The following is a 15,420-nucleotide window of genomic DNA, read 5'->3' as shown; positions in this document are numbered from 1 at the left end:
CGGTCAAATGCTGCCTTGATGTCAAGGGCAGTCATACTCACCTCACCTCTGGAATTCAGCTCTTTTGTCCATGTTTGGACCAAGGCTGTAATAAGATCTGGAGCGGAACTCAAACTGAGCATCGGTGAGCAGGTTATTGGTGAGTAAGTGCCGCCTGATAGCATTGTCGACGACACCTTCCAACACTTTGCTGATGATTGAGAGTAGACTGATGGGGTGGTAATTGGCTGGATTGGATTTGTCCTGCTTATTGTGGACAGGACATACCTGGGCAATTTTCCACATTGTCGGGTAGATGCCAATGTTGTAGCTGTACTGGAACAGCTTGGCCAGAGGTGCAGCTAGTTCTGGAGCACAAGTCTTCAGCACTACAGCCGGGATGTTGTCGGGGCCCATAGCCTTTACCGTATCCAGTGCACTCAGCCGTTTCTTGATATCACGTGGAGTGAATCGAATTGGCTGAAGACTGGCTTCTGTGATGGTGGGGATATCGGGAGGAGGCTGAGATGGATCATCCACTTGGCACTTCTGGCTGAAGATGGTTGCAAACGCTTCAGCCTTGTCTTTTGCACTCATGTGCTACAAGAGCGGGTCAGAGGCTTGGTATTCTGTGGCGAATGACTCACCTGACTCCCCAAAGCCTTTTCACCATCTACAAGGCACATGTCAGGAGTGTGATGGAATACTCTCTACTTTCCTGGATGAGTGCAGCTCCAACAACACTCAAGAAGCTTGACACCATCCAGGAAAAAGCAGCCCGCTTGATTGGCACCCCATCCACCATCTTAAACATTCACTCCCTTCACCACCGGCGCACTGTGGCTGCAGTGTGTACCATCTACAAGCAACTCGCCAAGGCTTCTTCGACAGCATCTCCCAAACCCGTGACTTCTACCACCTAGAAGAACAAGGGCAGCAGGCACATGGGAACAACACCACCTACACATCCCCCTCCAAGTCACACACCATCCCGACTTGGAAATATATCGTCGTTCCTTCATCGTTGCTGGGTCAAAATCCTGGAACTCCCTACCTAACAGCACTGTGGGAGAACCTTCACCGCACGAACTGCTGTGGTTCAAGGCAGCGGCTCACCACCACCTTCTCAAGGGCAATTAGGGATGGGCAATAAATGCCGGCCTCGCCAGCGACGCCCACATCCCATGAACGAATAAAAAAAAAGCCACAGTATTTATATGGCTGGTCCAGTTAAGTTTCTGGTCAACGTCATTTAATATGTTTTTATTCCAGTTGTGGATTTAAACAGGGAGCTTCCCTGATACTACAGAAAAGTACAAACTGGCTGGAGAGAGAGAGAGACACTTAGAAAAAGTCTTGGATTGTTTTAATCTCTGACAGAGAGGTTTGTAGTTACTCCACACACACACACACACACACACACACAGGTTTGGGTGTGTTGAAGCGCTGTGAATAGTGCCACCGTGCTAGCCACATACTGTTATCGGAAATCGATTGTGTTAGCGCAGTGCGTTCTCTGAACTTGGTAGTGTCAGCGCAGTGCGTTCTCTGAAATCAGTAGTGTTAGCTGTGAGCATACTCTGAACTTGGTAGTGTCAACGCAGTGCGTCCTCGGAAATCAGTAGTGTTAGCTGTGAGCATGCTCTGAACTTTGTAGTGTTAGCGCCGTGTGTTCTCTGAAATTGGTTTTGTTAGTGCAGTGCATCCTCTGAACTTGGTAGTGTCAGTGCTGTGCATTCTCTGAAATCAGTACTGTTAGCATTGTGTCTTGTCTGAACTCTGTAACCTGCCTGGCAATGACTGGATCAAATTACACATTCCAGAGAACTTGGTTGAGTAGTCTCCTCCCACATCTTGTTGGTGGCAAAACAAGAATGTCCTACTGCCATTACCAGTGACACTAGATTGAGCCACTACAGACAATACCGATGGCCCTAAATGCAGCCAAAAAAAAGCCACAACAGGGTGAGAAAAGGGTCCAACCGTTCACGCATGCAGTCAACGTCGCCGAGGGTTTGAAAAAGCGCAAGGTGATGGGTGCGGCCCAACGGTTTGACCAAAGGCCTGGGCCTGGTATCAGGCTGACATGATGCGCGGCGGATATTGTAAAGACCCCCCGTCTTACTCGGCGGCGATCACTGCCTTTACCGACCCTGGATCACCCGGTGCTAGGAGAGTGTTGGCATCCCCTGTCATGTCACCCCTCGGGCCCCTGAGACCGAACCACAGCCTCGCCCAACAGGACGCAGACATTTTTCAAAAAGGGCCCCTACCCTGAATGTTGTCCAGGTCCTGCTGGAGACTGGCATGGACTGTTTTAGCATGGGAGGAATTTTGAACATTAATGAATCATCAGCAAACAGCCCACCCCTGACCTTATGATAGAAGAAAAACTATTGATGAAGCAGCTAAAGATGGCTGGGCTGGAGACACTGCCCTGGCAGTGATGTCCTGGGGCTACAATCATTGGACTCCAACGACCATAACCATCTTCCTTTGTGTCAAGAATGATTGCAATCACTGGAAGGTTTTTCCATTGACCTCAGTTTTGCTGGGGCTTCTTGATGCCATATACAGTCGAATGCTGCCTTGATTTCAGGAGCAGTTACCCTGACTTCGCCTCTTACATTTACGTGTTGATAAGGGCTGTGATGACATCATGCAGAATGGTTATAGCAGAATCTGAACTCTGCATTGATGAGCAGGTTATTCGTGTTCGGTGTTGCTTGCTGGCACCTTTGATGATTTCTCCCATCACATTGTTGATGAGAGGGAGGTAACCAGTTGGGTGGTGATTGGCCAAGTTAGATGTGTCCTGCTTTTTGTGATTAGTACATACTTTAGCAATTTTCCACATTCTCGGGTGGAAACCAGTATCATATCTGCACTGGGAGAGCTTGGCTGGTTGGATGGCTGGTTCTGATCTACAGGGCTTCAACTGGGATGTTGTCAAGGCCCATATCTTTCACTGTGCCCGGCGCACGCAGCAATTCCTTAATGTCTTGTGCAGTGAATCAAATTGGCTGGATATTTGTATCTATGATACTGTGTACCTTGACAGGAGGCCAAGTAGGATCATTTGCTTGGCAATTTTGGTTGAAGATGCTTGCAAACATTTCAGTCCTGTGTGTTGCACTCACATGCTGGGGTCCACCACTGTTGAGGATGGGGGTGTTCATGTAGCCTTTTCCTCCTGTTAGTGCCTTATTGTCCATCACCATTCTTAACTGTGATGTGGAGATGCCGGTGATGGACTGGGGTGGACAAATGTAAGGAATCTTACAACACCAGGTTATAGTCCAACAGCTTTATTTGAAAATCACAAGCTTTCGGAGGCTTTCTCCTTCGTCAGGTGAGTCCTGACGAAGGAGAAAGCCTCCGAAAGCTTGTGATTTTCAAATAAAACTGTTGGACTATAACCTGGTGTTGTAAGATTCCTTACACTCTTCACTGGATGTGGTAGGACTAGAGAACTGTGGTAAGACTAGACCTCTGACCATGGGATGCAGGTATCCCTGTGTTGTAGTTTCACTAGGTTGGTGCATCATTTAGACGTATGCCTAATGCTGTTCTCGGCCTGTCCTTCTACACTCCCTATTGGACCAGGGTTGGTCTTTGGTTTGATGGAGCTGAAGGATGTGGTGGACCATGAGCTGATCTACAATTCTGTTGCTGCTGGGGGCCTCATGGATAACCAGTTTTGGGCTCCTAGATTTGTCCTTAACCTGTTCCACTTAGCATGAGGTAGTGCCTCATTACACAGGAAGGGTATGCTCACTGTGAAGATGAGACTTTGCCTTCACAAAGACTGCGGTCATTATTCCTACGAATGTGATCATGAACAGATGTGTCTGCAACAGGTAGGTTTTTCAGGATGAGGTCAAGTAGATTATTCCCTCCTGTTAGTTTTCTAACCACCTGACATAGGCCCAGTCTGGCAGCTATGTCCTTCAGGACTCTGTTAGCTCGGACAGTGGTGTTACATTAAAGTCCCCAGCCCAGAGTACATTCTGTGTCCTTGCTTCCCTCAGTGCTTCTTCCAACATGGAGTCCTGATTCATTAGTTGAGGGGGGCTGTAGGTGGTCATCAGTTGGAGGTTTCCATGGCCTTTTCTGACCTGAAGCTATGAGACTTCAAGGGGTCTGGAGTCAACATTCAGGAGCCACATCCAGCTGATCTAACACCGTTCTGCCTCCACCTCAGTGGCGCAGGACATGCCCAGGGATTGTGATGGAGGAGTCTGGGGATCTGGCTAATGGGACTCCGTGTCAGGCTATTGCTTAACTAGTCTGTGGAACAGCTATTCTGATTTGGACACTCATCCCCCGCTGTTGATGATAACTTTGCAGGGTTGACTGGGCTAGAATTGCCTGAGTCTTATCTTAGCCGTTGCTGCTGGGGCGATCTGATATTTCTTTTATTGGTCTGTTTCGAAGCGATCGTATTACATGTTGGACGGGAGACACATTCAGGCCAGACTGGGGTAGAGGTGGCACATTCCCTGAAGGGAATCAGTGAACCAGTCTGTTTTTTTCCAACAATCTATTGATATTTATCACTTTTCTTGCTCTTTTCTGGGCTGTAATGTTTGCTGCTGGAATCAGGAAGCGAAACTGAAAGAGTTTCACTCTATACTGGTCACCATTTTACTCGGAGCACAGTGCAGGGCGACCAATCCTTCGAGATGGAAGGTGAACTTTCCTGTGCTGTGTGCCATGATCTGTACAAAGATCCTGTCTTACTCGATTGTGATCACAGCTTCTGCCGATCCTGTATAACCCGGTACTGGGAGAGCGCGGTCACCGCCGCCTGTCCCGTCTGTAGAAAGGAGTTTCCCTCCAGGACCCTGAGACCCAACCGCATCCTCTCCAACATCGTGGAGACATTTGTAAAAAGTGATAAAAGTGATAAAAATCGGCAGAAATGCAACCGCCACAAGGAGAAGATGAAATTATTTTGCAAAACTGACAAACGGTTCATCTGTCTTGTGTGTCAGTGTTCAAAAAATCATCAAAACCACGAGGTGCTGCCATCGGAAGAAGCTGCTGAAGAGTTTAAGGTGAGGAGATACCGTGTCAAATAAAATACAGAAACACATAATGGAATCCTTAACAGGGAGCACTCATAGACTTGGGGTTGATAGTGTCCCAATACTTTAAGGCACTTTAGGTAACGTGTTTGTATTTATTTAATTACTCAGTCCTTATATAGACTGGCATTTTTGTCGCTGCTGAAAGAACCCGGAACAAAAGTAAAAGTTTCACTTTATTCTAAACACCATTTTAATAGATCAGTGTAAGTTGATCAGACCTTCGAATGCAAAGCGAAATCCCGTGTGCAGTAAGTTATCAGATCGATACAGATCCTGTCTCAGTGGCCAGTGATGATCTGTGGAACGTGTCTCCTATTTATATTCCAGATGTGAAGCGTTTAATGTCGGCATAAACTTGATAAACTTTCTCCAAAGCCTCCCAAACAACGCAAAGTTTCAGCAATCGGGTAAAATAACAGGGAGCAGGAATCAGAAGCAGACCAATTACTCGAGGTATTTTCTTAAAGAACAGAACAGGCAGAGGCACTTGTAACGGGAAAACACTTGAGAAATTCAGGGGAAAGGGATACAGCGGAGGAGAATTAAGGTGAAGGAAAACATTTGTGTGAATTAGGTGACAAAGGACATCACCAGAGACCAGATAAAGCAAAGAAAACTCGAGAGAAGTAAAGAGTAAAATTTAAAAAGGGAGAGACTTTAAAAGGAGTAAAATTAAAAGAGAATGCTTGGTATTTTTAAAAAGTATAATCAAAAACAACAGGAGAAATAGATCAAGGAAAACAGCTGAGAAAATCATAACTAAGTTGAAGTCCATGAAGTGTGTTTATCGTGTAATATTCCGAAAGGAGAAAGACGGAAACAATTTAAAGGTGGAGAGAGATGAGTAGCTTAAAAAGGATTTCTGACCTTAGAGATGCAGGAACTTACTGGGAAGATCACTGCAAATTGATCGGAGCATTGTGGTGTACGTCATGAATTTCTTCCAACTAAATACTGGGAAGACCGAAGGCATTATCTTCAGTCCTTGCCACAAACTCTGTTCCCGAGCCATCGACTCCGTCCCGCTCCCTGGCCACTGTCCAAGACTGAACCAGACCATTCACAACCTTGACGTGCTATTTGACCCTGAGATGAGGTTCTGGCCACATATCCGCTCCATCAACAAGACCACCTACTTCCATCTTCGTAATTCCGCCCCTGCCTCAGTTGATCTGCTGCTCAAACCCTCATCCATGCCTTTGTTGCCTCTAGACTCGACTATTCCAATGCTCTCTTGGCCGGCCTCCCATCTTCCACCCTCCGTAAACTTGAGCTCATCCAAAACTCTGCTGCCTGCATCCTAACTGGCACCAAGTCCCGTTCAGCCATCATCCCTGTGCTTGCTGACCTACATCAGCTCCCCGTCCGCGAACACATCAATTTTAAAATTCTCATCCTCATGTTCAAATCCCTCCATGCCCACCCCCCATCTTTGTAACCTTCTCCAGCCCTACAACCCTCCAAGATCTCTGTGCTCCTCCAATTCTTGCTTCTTACGCATCCCTGATTTTAAATCGCTCCACCACTGGCAGCTGTGCCTTCAGCACCTTAGGACCTAAATTCTGGAATTCTCTCCCCAGACCCCTCCGCCTCTCTACCTCATTCTCCTCCTTTAAGACGCTCCATTAAAAACTACCGCTTTGACCAAATTTTTGGCTGCCAGTCGTAATATCTCCTTATGTAGCTCCTGTGACGCACCTTGGGATGTTCTACTACATTAAAGGCGCTATATAAATCCAAGTTGTTGATGTTGTTGAGATCTGTAAAGATTCTGACGTAGGTTGTTCACATGGTGTAACAGGATATATTGTACACTGGGGCAGTGGGATCATAGGACTTGGCAGCGCTCGGTGAATAATTTGAGGTTTGACAGTGCTGGGTTTAGAGAGCCGTTCATGGGGAATGCAATATAGGCCCAGGAGTCCAGCCCGTGAGAAAACAATGTTGGTGCAACAGGTGAGGACAAACGGCAAAGAAAACTGCCACGGTCACAATCGGGGCATCAATTGTAGATGTAGTTCCACCAGATAACCAGAAAATGGGACAGCGGCAGCATCAGGGCACATAGTTGTGGCTACAAAAGGAGCACCAATAGTAGCAGAAGCCACACCAGAGGGGAAACAGTAACTACAACTGCATCAAGAGTACAGATGAGTAAAGCAAAATTCAAACCCTGGCCCCTGAGAGGTTAAATGGACAAAACTTACTGGACCAACATCCAGCAGGAGTTGGGCCAATTTATGGATAAGTTTAGCTATTGTTTGCAAATTGTTTCAGTTTCTATATGACGGACTCTCTAGATTAACATTTTATTATAAAATAGTGTAACTCCTCTTGCATTGCTCATGGGTGTAATGGTGTCACCAGCATGGTTGTTTATTGGGAAGAAGCAAACACAGAAGAGAAATGAGAATCTACCTCAGATTCTGTTGAATGTGAAGAAAAAGAGGCCCCATAAAAGTCTGAGAGGTCCACATAGGAACAGGAGGAGGCCATTCAGCCACTTGAGCCTGTTCCACCATTCAGTTAGATTATGGCTGATCTGTATCTGAACTCCATCTATCCACCTTGGTTAAATATCCCTTAATACCCTTGCTTAAAAAAAAATCTATCGATCTCGGTTTTGAAATTTTCAGCCTCAACATCTTTTTGGGGGAGATGGTTCCAGATTTCCACTACTCTTTGTGTGAAGAAATGCTTCCTGACATCATCATTTAATCATCTTAAACACCTCAATTTGATCACCTCTTAATCTTCAATACTCAAGGGAATGAGAGCTCTGAGTATTTTCATTGATTAAACTAAATGGTATTTAATTTTCGGATGTTTATGGCACAAAACTGTTCAAATTATTTGATCTTTATTCAGGAGGAACTGCGAACCTTACTGAAGCCGGTCCAGGATAAGAAGGAGGACTGTGATGCTGTAAAAAGTGATTATAAGAAAACATTAACCCACATTCAGGTACATTTGATGTCACTTTGTTCAATATTTTCCAATCACATTTTGTTTTTCTTTGAACTGTTGAATGTCCATTAACAAAGTAAAACCTCACTTTAGCAAATCATTGAAATATCACGGACATTTCCCTCGTGTTGCTGAAACCTGAGTTAAAGAAAATATAGCAGCTCGATCCTCAGTTCGAGCTCCCTCTTCTGAATAAATTATCATCTGGTCCCCATTAACTCGATTTCACTGCATCAGGGAATGTTTTTCTCTAAAATATTCTTATATGACGAGAACTGCACGACCTTTTGAAATGCTCATTTAATTTTTCAATCTCACTATTATTTACCGAGGATCAAAGTGTGAAGACGGAGAAACAGATTAAAGCACAATTTGAAGAACTTCATCAGTTTCTCCGTGAGGAAGAGAGGATCGTGTTGGAAGATCTGAAACTGGAGAAAGAGAAAAACAGCCAGGAGATGAAGGAGAGGATTGAGAAGATAACGGAGGAAATCTCATCACTTTCAGTCACTGTTCAGGATATTGAACAAGAGCTGAGTGAACAGGACAACATCAAGTTTTTAACGGTAGCTGTTTATTTATTTATTTTTCTTTCCTTTGTCCCTTCTTCATTAACACAGTCTTTGAGATCGTGCAGGGTGTACCATCAAAATCTAGAATATAAAACTCACTAACCAAAATTATATCAATCTCCTGTGACATTTCTGTCTCACACTCAAGAGCACTAATGCCTGTCTTTAACATGGAATCAACTCTATCCAGAATATAAAACCCCTGAGAACAGTCAGACCATTCGCCTGAGTGTGCATTTACACTGCAGCTTCTGGCCTGAGACCAGTAACTACAGTCTGGGTTCCAGTCAGGCAGAACCATGTTCACATTGCTTGGCTCCTCACTGGCTGGAACTGTAATCATTCTGTCCAGGAAGAGAACTCTGCACAGGGTCAGATACACAGGTTGGAAGGGTGGGAGAGACAAACCAGGAAATTCTAGACCTATCAGTCCAATATCTGTTGTGGGGAAGTTACAAGGATCTGTTATTATGGACAGAGTGACTGAGTTCATTTGACAATAATGAATTGATCAGAGGGAGCCAGCATGGATTTGTAATGGGTATGTCATGTCAAACTAACCTAGTTGAATTTTTTGAAGAGGTCACTGACCTGGTCGATGAGGGAGAGTCTATGGTTGTTATTTATCTGGACTTCCAGAAGGCATTCGATAAAATTCCACACAAGAGACTGTTAGCAAAAATGGAAGTGCATGGAATTGGAGGCAACATTTTGACATGGGTCGGGAATTGGTTAGGAGACAGAGTAGGGATAGTGGGCATTTACTCCAATTGGCAGCATGCGACTAGTGGTGTCCCCCAGGGATCTGTACTCGGGCCTCAGCTTTTCACTATATTTATGAATGACTTGGATGAAGGAATAGAGAGCCGTATTTCCAAGTTTGCTGATAACGCTAAGTTGGGTGGCACAGGTGAGTGGGCAAAACTGTGTCAGATGGAGCTCAAGGTGGGGAAGTGTGAGGTCATCCACTTTGGACCTAAGATAGATCAGAGTATTTTCTAAATGGTGAGAAGCTAGGAACTGTGGAGGAGCAGAGATTTAGGGATCCATGTACAGAAATCACTAAAAGCTAGTGGGCAGGCACAAAAAATAATTCAAAAGGCGAATGGAATGTTAGCCTTCATCTCAAGGGGACTGAAATACAAAGGGGTGGAAGTTATGTTACAGTTATATAAAGCTCTGGTTAGACCCCATCTGGAGAGACTGCATTCAGTTCTGGGCACCGCATCTCAGGAAGGATATATTGGCCTTGGAGGGGGTGCAGCGCAGATTCACCAGAATGATACCGGGGCTAAAAGCATTAGTTTATGAGGACAGATCACATAGACTAGGCTTGTTTTCCCTTGAGTATAGAAGATAAATGGTGATAAAATTGAGGTGTTTAAGGTGATTAAAGGATTTGATAGGGTAGATAAAGAGAAACTATTTCCTCTGCTGTGGGAATCCAGAACAAGGAGGCTTAATAAAATTAGAGCTGGGTTTTCAGGGTTCACACATCTTAGCTGAAGCCCGGTACCTCTGACAATGCAGCACTCACTCAGTACTGCAATGAAGTGTCAGCCCAGATTACATGCTCCACTTCTGGAGTGGGTCTTGATCCCAGGACTCAAGAGGCCAGAGTCACTGAGCCAAGCTGGCAGAAGGCAGACAGTACAGCTCACTCAAGTAGTAGAAAAATCTCCCCCACTGGAGTGGAGCTTCACATGTGCCTCAAGCTCATTTCTAGTACTGGTTGGTCACTGAGCTCAGTGTGACTCGCAACAAGTGTGCTTGACATTATAACTCAAGTCTGTATGACTCAGGTTTTCATGGTACTTACAGTGATCTGAGACTCTATTTGTAGTGTAACTGTAAGCCAAAGATTCAAACACAACTTTGCAAAGTCCCCAGGCTGTCCAATCTTTTTAAACTGGCGTTGTACACACCTAGGGGCAGATTTTCAGCATTGCTGCTTGGGCGTAAAATTAACACTGCGGATCGCCCGCCCGTTACAGAAACTGCCCGATTTTAATTTCCATTGAAATCGATGGAATTGAAACCAATGCAGTTTCTATAAGGAGGGACCAATCCACAACATCAGTCTGATGTCCAGGCGACAAGATGAACAGCTAACCCCTGGAGTTACAGTGCAACTGGTGAGAAACTCAGTGCTAAATTACCGGCTACAGGTAGTGATTCAGATTCTCTACCCTTTCAGATCTACGTGTACCTGATACTGCTTCCCACTCACACTGTTAGACTGACGTTATGGTAACCTGTCGTATGTATAGATCAGTGGTGTTCAATATATTAGTCACATGTGGAGAATTGGGCATCCAGATGTGGTGAATTGTGTTTCTCATTAGTAAATAAAAAAAGATTAATAGACACCATTGTTGGGCACGTGATCTCAATACTCGTATTCGCACGGTGAATGTAAGTGTACTTTAACCTCTTTGTGAACCTGTTGGTAAAATGGTAAGATGAAAAGCAGAGTGTGCAAGTGTATTGTGATAGTTCTGAGTGCTTTACTTCCTTGGTTACTGAATGGTGGTAGATGTTTGTTAACTAAATGTACACGTGAAGTAGCGATATTGTGTGAGTGTGTGTAAGGTGCTTTCTACTAAAATTACAGCATGTGGTTAAAACAGTGTCGCTGTAGACACACCTGTGGCTAGTCAGCGATTTCTATTGGACAACACTGGTATAGATTCACTGATACATTTATCTCCTTTTGGGCAATGGACACACGCAAATTACAACATGAAAACATTAAAGTGACTGTCCTTAAACAATAAATTAATTCTAATAACTTGACATTCTTCAGTATTTTACAATTGGATTGTCGCTCTGTGAGTTGTGTTGTGCAGTAAGATGGAGTCATTTGTAATGTTGTGGAGTAACTCACAGTACAGTGAGAACAGGAAGAGAAGGTCCAATAACTTTCTATATTTAGAATGTACTTTTCTGTGGAATCCATTCTGTTACTTTTCATTTTGTGATGAAATGTTCTCTGAACACAAACAGTAATAATTGTTCTTGTTCCACAGAAATTTTCAGAAACACAGAAAAGGTACAATTTACACTCTTGATTTGAGCCGATTTTTCTATTTCTAACATATTTCTGGCCCACCCTGGAATGATCCAACACTGACCCTTATCTCCTGTTTCAGAGCGCAGCGAACTCTCCCAGAGCCGCAGAAGGTTTACCCTTTAATAAATGTGGGGAAGTACATTGGGTCTCTGCAATACAGAGTGTGGAAAAAGATGCTGACGGTGATTAAGACAGGTTAGTGTTAGCTTCCTGACACCAGCTATTAAACAGCTCTCTCTGTTAGTAGAAGGAAAGTAATTTAATAAAAATATACTTGTACTCATAACTAACTACATTTTACATTGTCATTTTTCTGTTAAAATACATAATTGTCTGATCTGCTTCCATTTGACATTTTTGATGAATAAGTACCCAGGCCCAGAAGTTCTGGTGGAGGAGTTTTAGGTGCAGATGTGGTTTGTACTGAACTCCTGCCTGCCCTGTGGATGTGCCCCTGGCCCTGTCCCAAATCCTGGGGTCTTGGGCAATTCCATATTGTGAGTTGGCACCAACACTAATTCCCGCACCAATAGGATGCTCACCTGTGTGCACAAGTGAGAATACTCGCTTCACCCACATACAAATAGTGTACCGAGTAGCCTGGAGGATTATTGGACTGTGTAATAAATGTTCCAAAAAAGGTATTTTTAAAGTCTTAAAGACTGATCTAAAGATAGATCAATCTAAAGATAAAGATAGGGTTAGATGAAGCATGGTGGGAGGAGGCTCGTGTGGAGCATAAACACCAGTATAGACCAGTTGGGCCAAATGGCCTGTTTCTGCACTGTAAATTCCATGTAGTTCTCTGTAAATATTCATTCTGATGGTTACATTTGAACTGCTAATTTCTTACAACTGTCTTTTGCTTCTGTTACCACCGACCGAAGACAAGCCGGTGTGAGTTGGGTGGGTGCGTATTGGGGCCATGAATCCCCATTAGCATCAACAGTAGCTGTGACCCGGGCTGGTCGTTTCCCTGAGTTTCATCACATTTCCCTAAATTAAATCAGCTCATATTTTTAGCCTGAATGGTACAGTCCGAGTGTCACATTTTTCTATGTATGAGAGGAAAGCATGAACGTCTGGTGCAAAATATCTCAGTGAATAGGATAGTTGTTAATACGGTCGCACACTACTCCCAATCACACCAAGTAACAGGTTTCAAGTTACGCTACATTATAGAATAGGCTTATGGAAATTGCAATTTGTTGTTAACACCAATAAAGAGGGTGGTGAAAAGCCCAAACTATAACAAGCACTAGAACATTCACAAAAGAATGTTTTAAAAATAAACATGATTACTGCAGTTAGCTGTAAGCATGATGAAACACCCCTGACAACATCAATAAATAATGGCACAAATAAAAGAAAAAAAATTATGAATGTTCGAATTCTGAAATAAAAGCAGAAAATTCTATAAATCCACAGATCAGTCTGCATTCGGTAAAAGACCGACTCGTGTTTTGGGTGCATCCTACTTCAGAACGGAACACTGGAATAAGAGAACTAGACAAACAAACCACAGATAGTTTAATCACACAGAGAAAGTTAATGCATTCACTGTATCGGTTCTGCACAAGTATCTGCTTGAAGCTGCTCGTTATATTTCCTCGTTCACAGACCTGTTCCTTTACTTCCTCTGTCTCAGTTTCTTTCACTCCTCCTGACTGTTTAGCTCTTTTCCATTTGTCTATCTGATAACTACCCATATGTACTTTGTCTCCTGTTGTGTAAAGGGGATAATTTGTTTAGAATCATAGAATCTTTCAGCACAGGAGGAGGCCATTCGGCCTGTTGTGCCTGTGCTGGCTCTTTGAACGAGCTGCCCAATTTAGTCCCACACCCCAGCTCTTTCCCCATAACCCTGCAAATGAGTCCTCTTCAAGTACATGTCCAATTGCCTTTTGAAATTTCCTATGGAAACTGCTTCCACCGCCCTTTCAGCTAATACGTTCCAGATCTTAATAAGCCACTGTGTGAAAAATACTCTCTTCAATTCCCCTCTACTTCTTTTGCCAATTATTTTAATCTATAACCGCTGGTTACCCATTTACCAGAGGAAACAGTTTCTCCCTATTTGATCTATCAAAACCCCTCAGAATTTTGAATATCTCTATTAGGTTTCCACTTAATCTTCTCTGCTCGAAGGAAAACAATCCCAGCTTCTCCAATCTCTCCACATAAATTAAGTCCCTCATCCCTGGTCTCATCCTGATAAATCTCCTATGTACCCTCACCAAGGCCTTGCCATCCTTCCTAAAGTGTGGTGCCCAGAATTAAACACAATACTCCAGCTGAGGCCTAACCAGTGATTTATAAAGGTTTCTGTGCGTTAAATGTGTCTGCCCATTTCATCAGTCTGTCTATGTCCTCCTGAAATGTTACTAGCCTTCACATTGTTTACTACATTTCCGAGTTTCGTGTCATCTGCAAAGTTTGAAATTATACCCTGTATACCCACGTCCAGGTCATTTATATCAAAAATAGCGGTGGTCCTAATACCGACCCCTGGGGAACACCACAGTATACTTCCCTCCAGTCTAAAAAACAACCGTTCACCACTACTCTCTGCTTTCTGTCCCGTAGCCAATTTTGTATCCACACTGCCACTGTCTCTTTAATCCCAAGTGCTTCTATTTTCCAAATAAGTCTGTTATGTGCTACTTTATCAAATGCCTTTTGAAAGTCCGTACATACAATATCTACTGCACTACCTTCATCAACCCGCTCGGTTACTACATCAAAGAACTCAATCAAGTTAGTCAGAAACGATTTACCTTTAACAAATCTGTGCTGGCTGTCCCTTATTAACCCATGCTTCTCCAAAAGAGAATTAATTTTGTCCTTGACAATATTCTCTAATAGTTTTCCCACCACTGACGTTAGACTGACTGGCCTGTAGTTACCAGGTTTATGTCTCTCCCCTTGCTCGAATAGGGGTGTAACATTTGCAATCCTCCAGTCCTCTGGCACCACTCCAATATCCAAGGAGGATTGAAAGATTGTGGTCAGAGCTTCTGCTATCTCCACCCTTGCTTCCCTCAGCAACCTAGGATACAACCCAACTGGACCAGGTGACTTGTTAACTTTGAGTGATACCAACCTATTTAGCACCTCCTTTCTATCTATTTTTATCCTATCCAATATTTCTACTCCCTCCTCCTGAACTGCGACATTAACTTCATCCTCTTCTCTTGTGAAGACAAATGCAAAGTCCTCATTCAGTATCTTAGTCAGTATCTTTGCCTCCACAAAAAGATTTCCTTCTTTGTCCCTAATCGGCCCCATCGTTCCTTAACTATCCTTTTACTTTTTATATGTTTATAAAAGACTTTTGAGCTCCCTTTATGTTACCCGCTAATCTTTTCTCATATTCTCTCTTTGCCCTTCTTATATCCTTTTTCAATTTGCCCCTGCACTCTCGGTATTCTGTCTGGTTTTCTACTGTATTTTGTACCTGACATGTAAACACCCAGCAATGTAACAGCTCCTTTTCTGCCTCTTAACTCTAACCAAATAGATTCAGTCTTTGAACACTCTGGTATATAGTCCCTCTGTCGAACTGTAATATATTCCTTCATCAATACAGCCACCGAATCCCCCCCTCCACATTATTTTCTCCTTCCCTATCCCAACTGAATACATCGTAGCCAGGAACGTTTAGTTCCCATTCCTGCCCATGTTTAAGCCAGGGCTCCATTACAGCCACTATATCATAACTCCATGTGGCAACTTG

At 43.7% G+C, this 15,420-nt stretch overlaps 1 protein-coding gene across 1 annotated transcript in view; it reads left to right on the top strand.

Annotated features, from left to right (window-relative positions):
• Positions 1–15,420, top strand: part of LOC137304974 (uncharacterized) — a 45,408-nt gene that overhangs the window by 21,426 nt on the left and 8,562 nt on the right. The window contains exons 9-13 of the mRNA XM_067973749.1: positions 4,585–5,039; positions 7,941–8,036; positions 8,372–8,605; positions 11,641–11,663; positions 11,764–11,879. Coding sequence (XP_067829850.1) covers positions 4,585–5,039; positions 7,941–8,036; positions 8,372–8,605; positions 11,641–11,663; positions 11,764–11,879 — 924 coding nt within the window. The remainder of the gene's footprint in view (positions 1–4,584; positions 5,040–7,940; positions 8,037–8,371; positions 8,606–11,640; positions 11,664–11,763; positions 11,880–15,420) is intronic.

The sequence above is a fragment of the Heptranchias perlo genome, chromosome 39 (genome assembly GCF_035084215.1).
Source record: "Heptranchias perlo isolate sHepPer1 chromosome 39, sHepPer1.hap1, whole genome shotgun sequence".
Classification (NCBI taxonomy): Eukaryota; Metazoa; Chordata; class Chondrichthyes; order Hexanchiformes; family Hexanchidae; genus Heptranchias; species Heptranchias perlo.
Note: the sequence above shows the minus strand (reverse complement) of the source record. Positions and strands in the feature narration are given on the sequence as shown.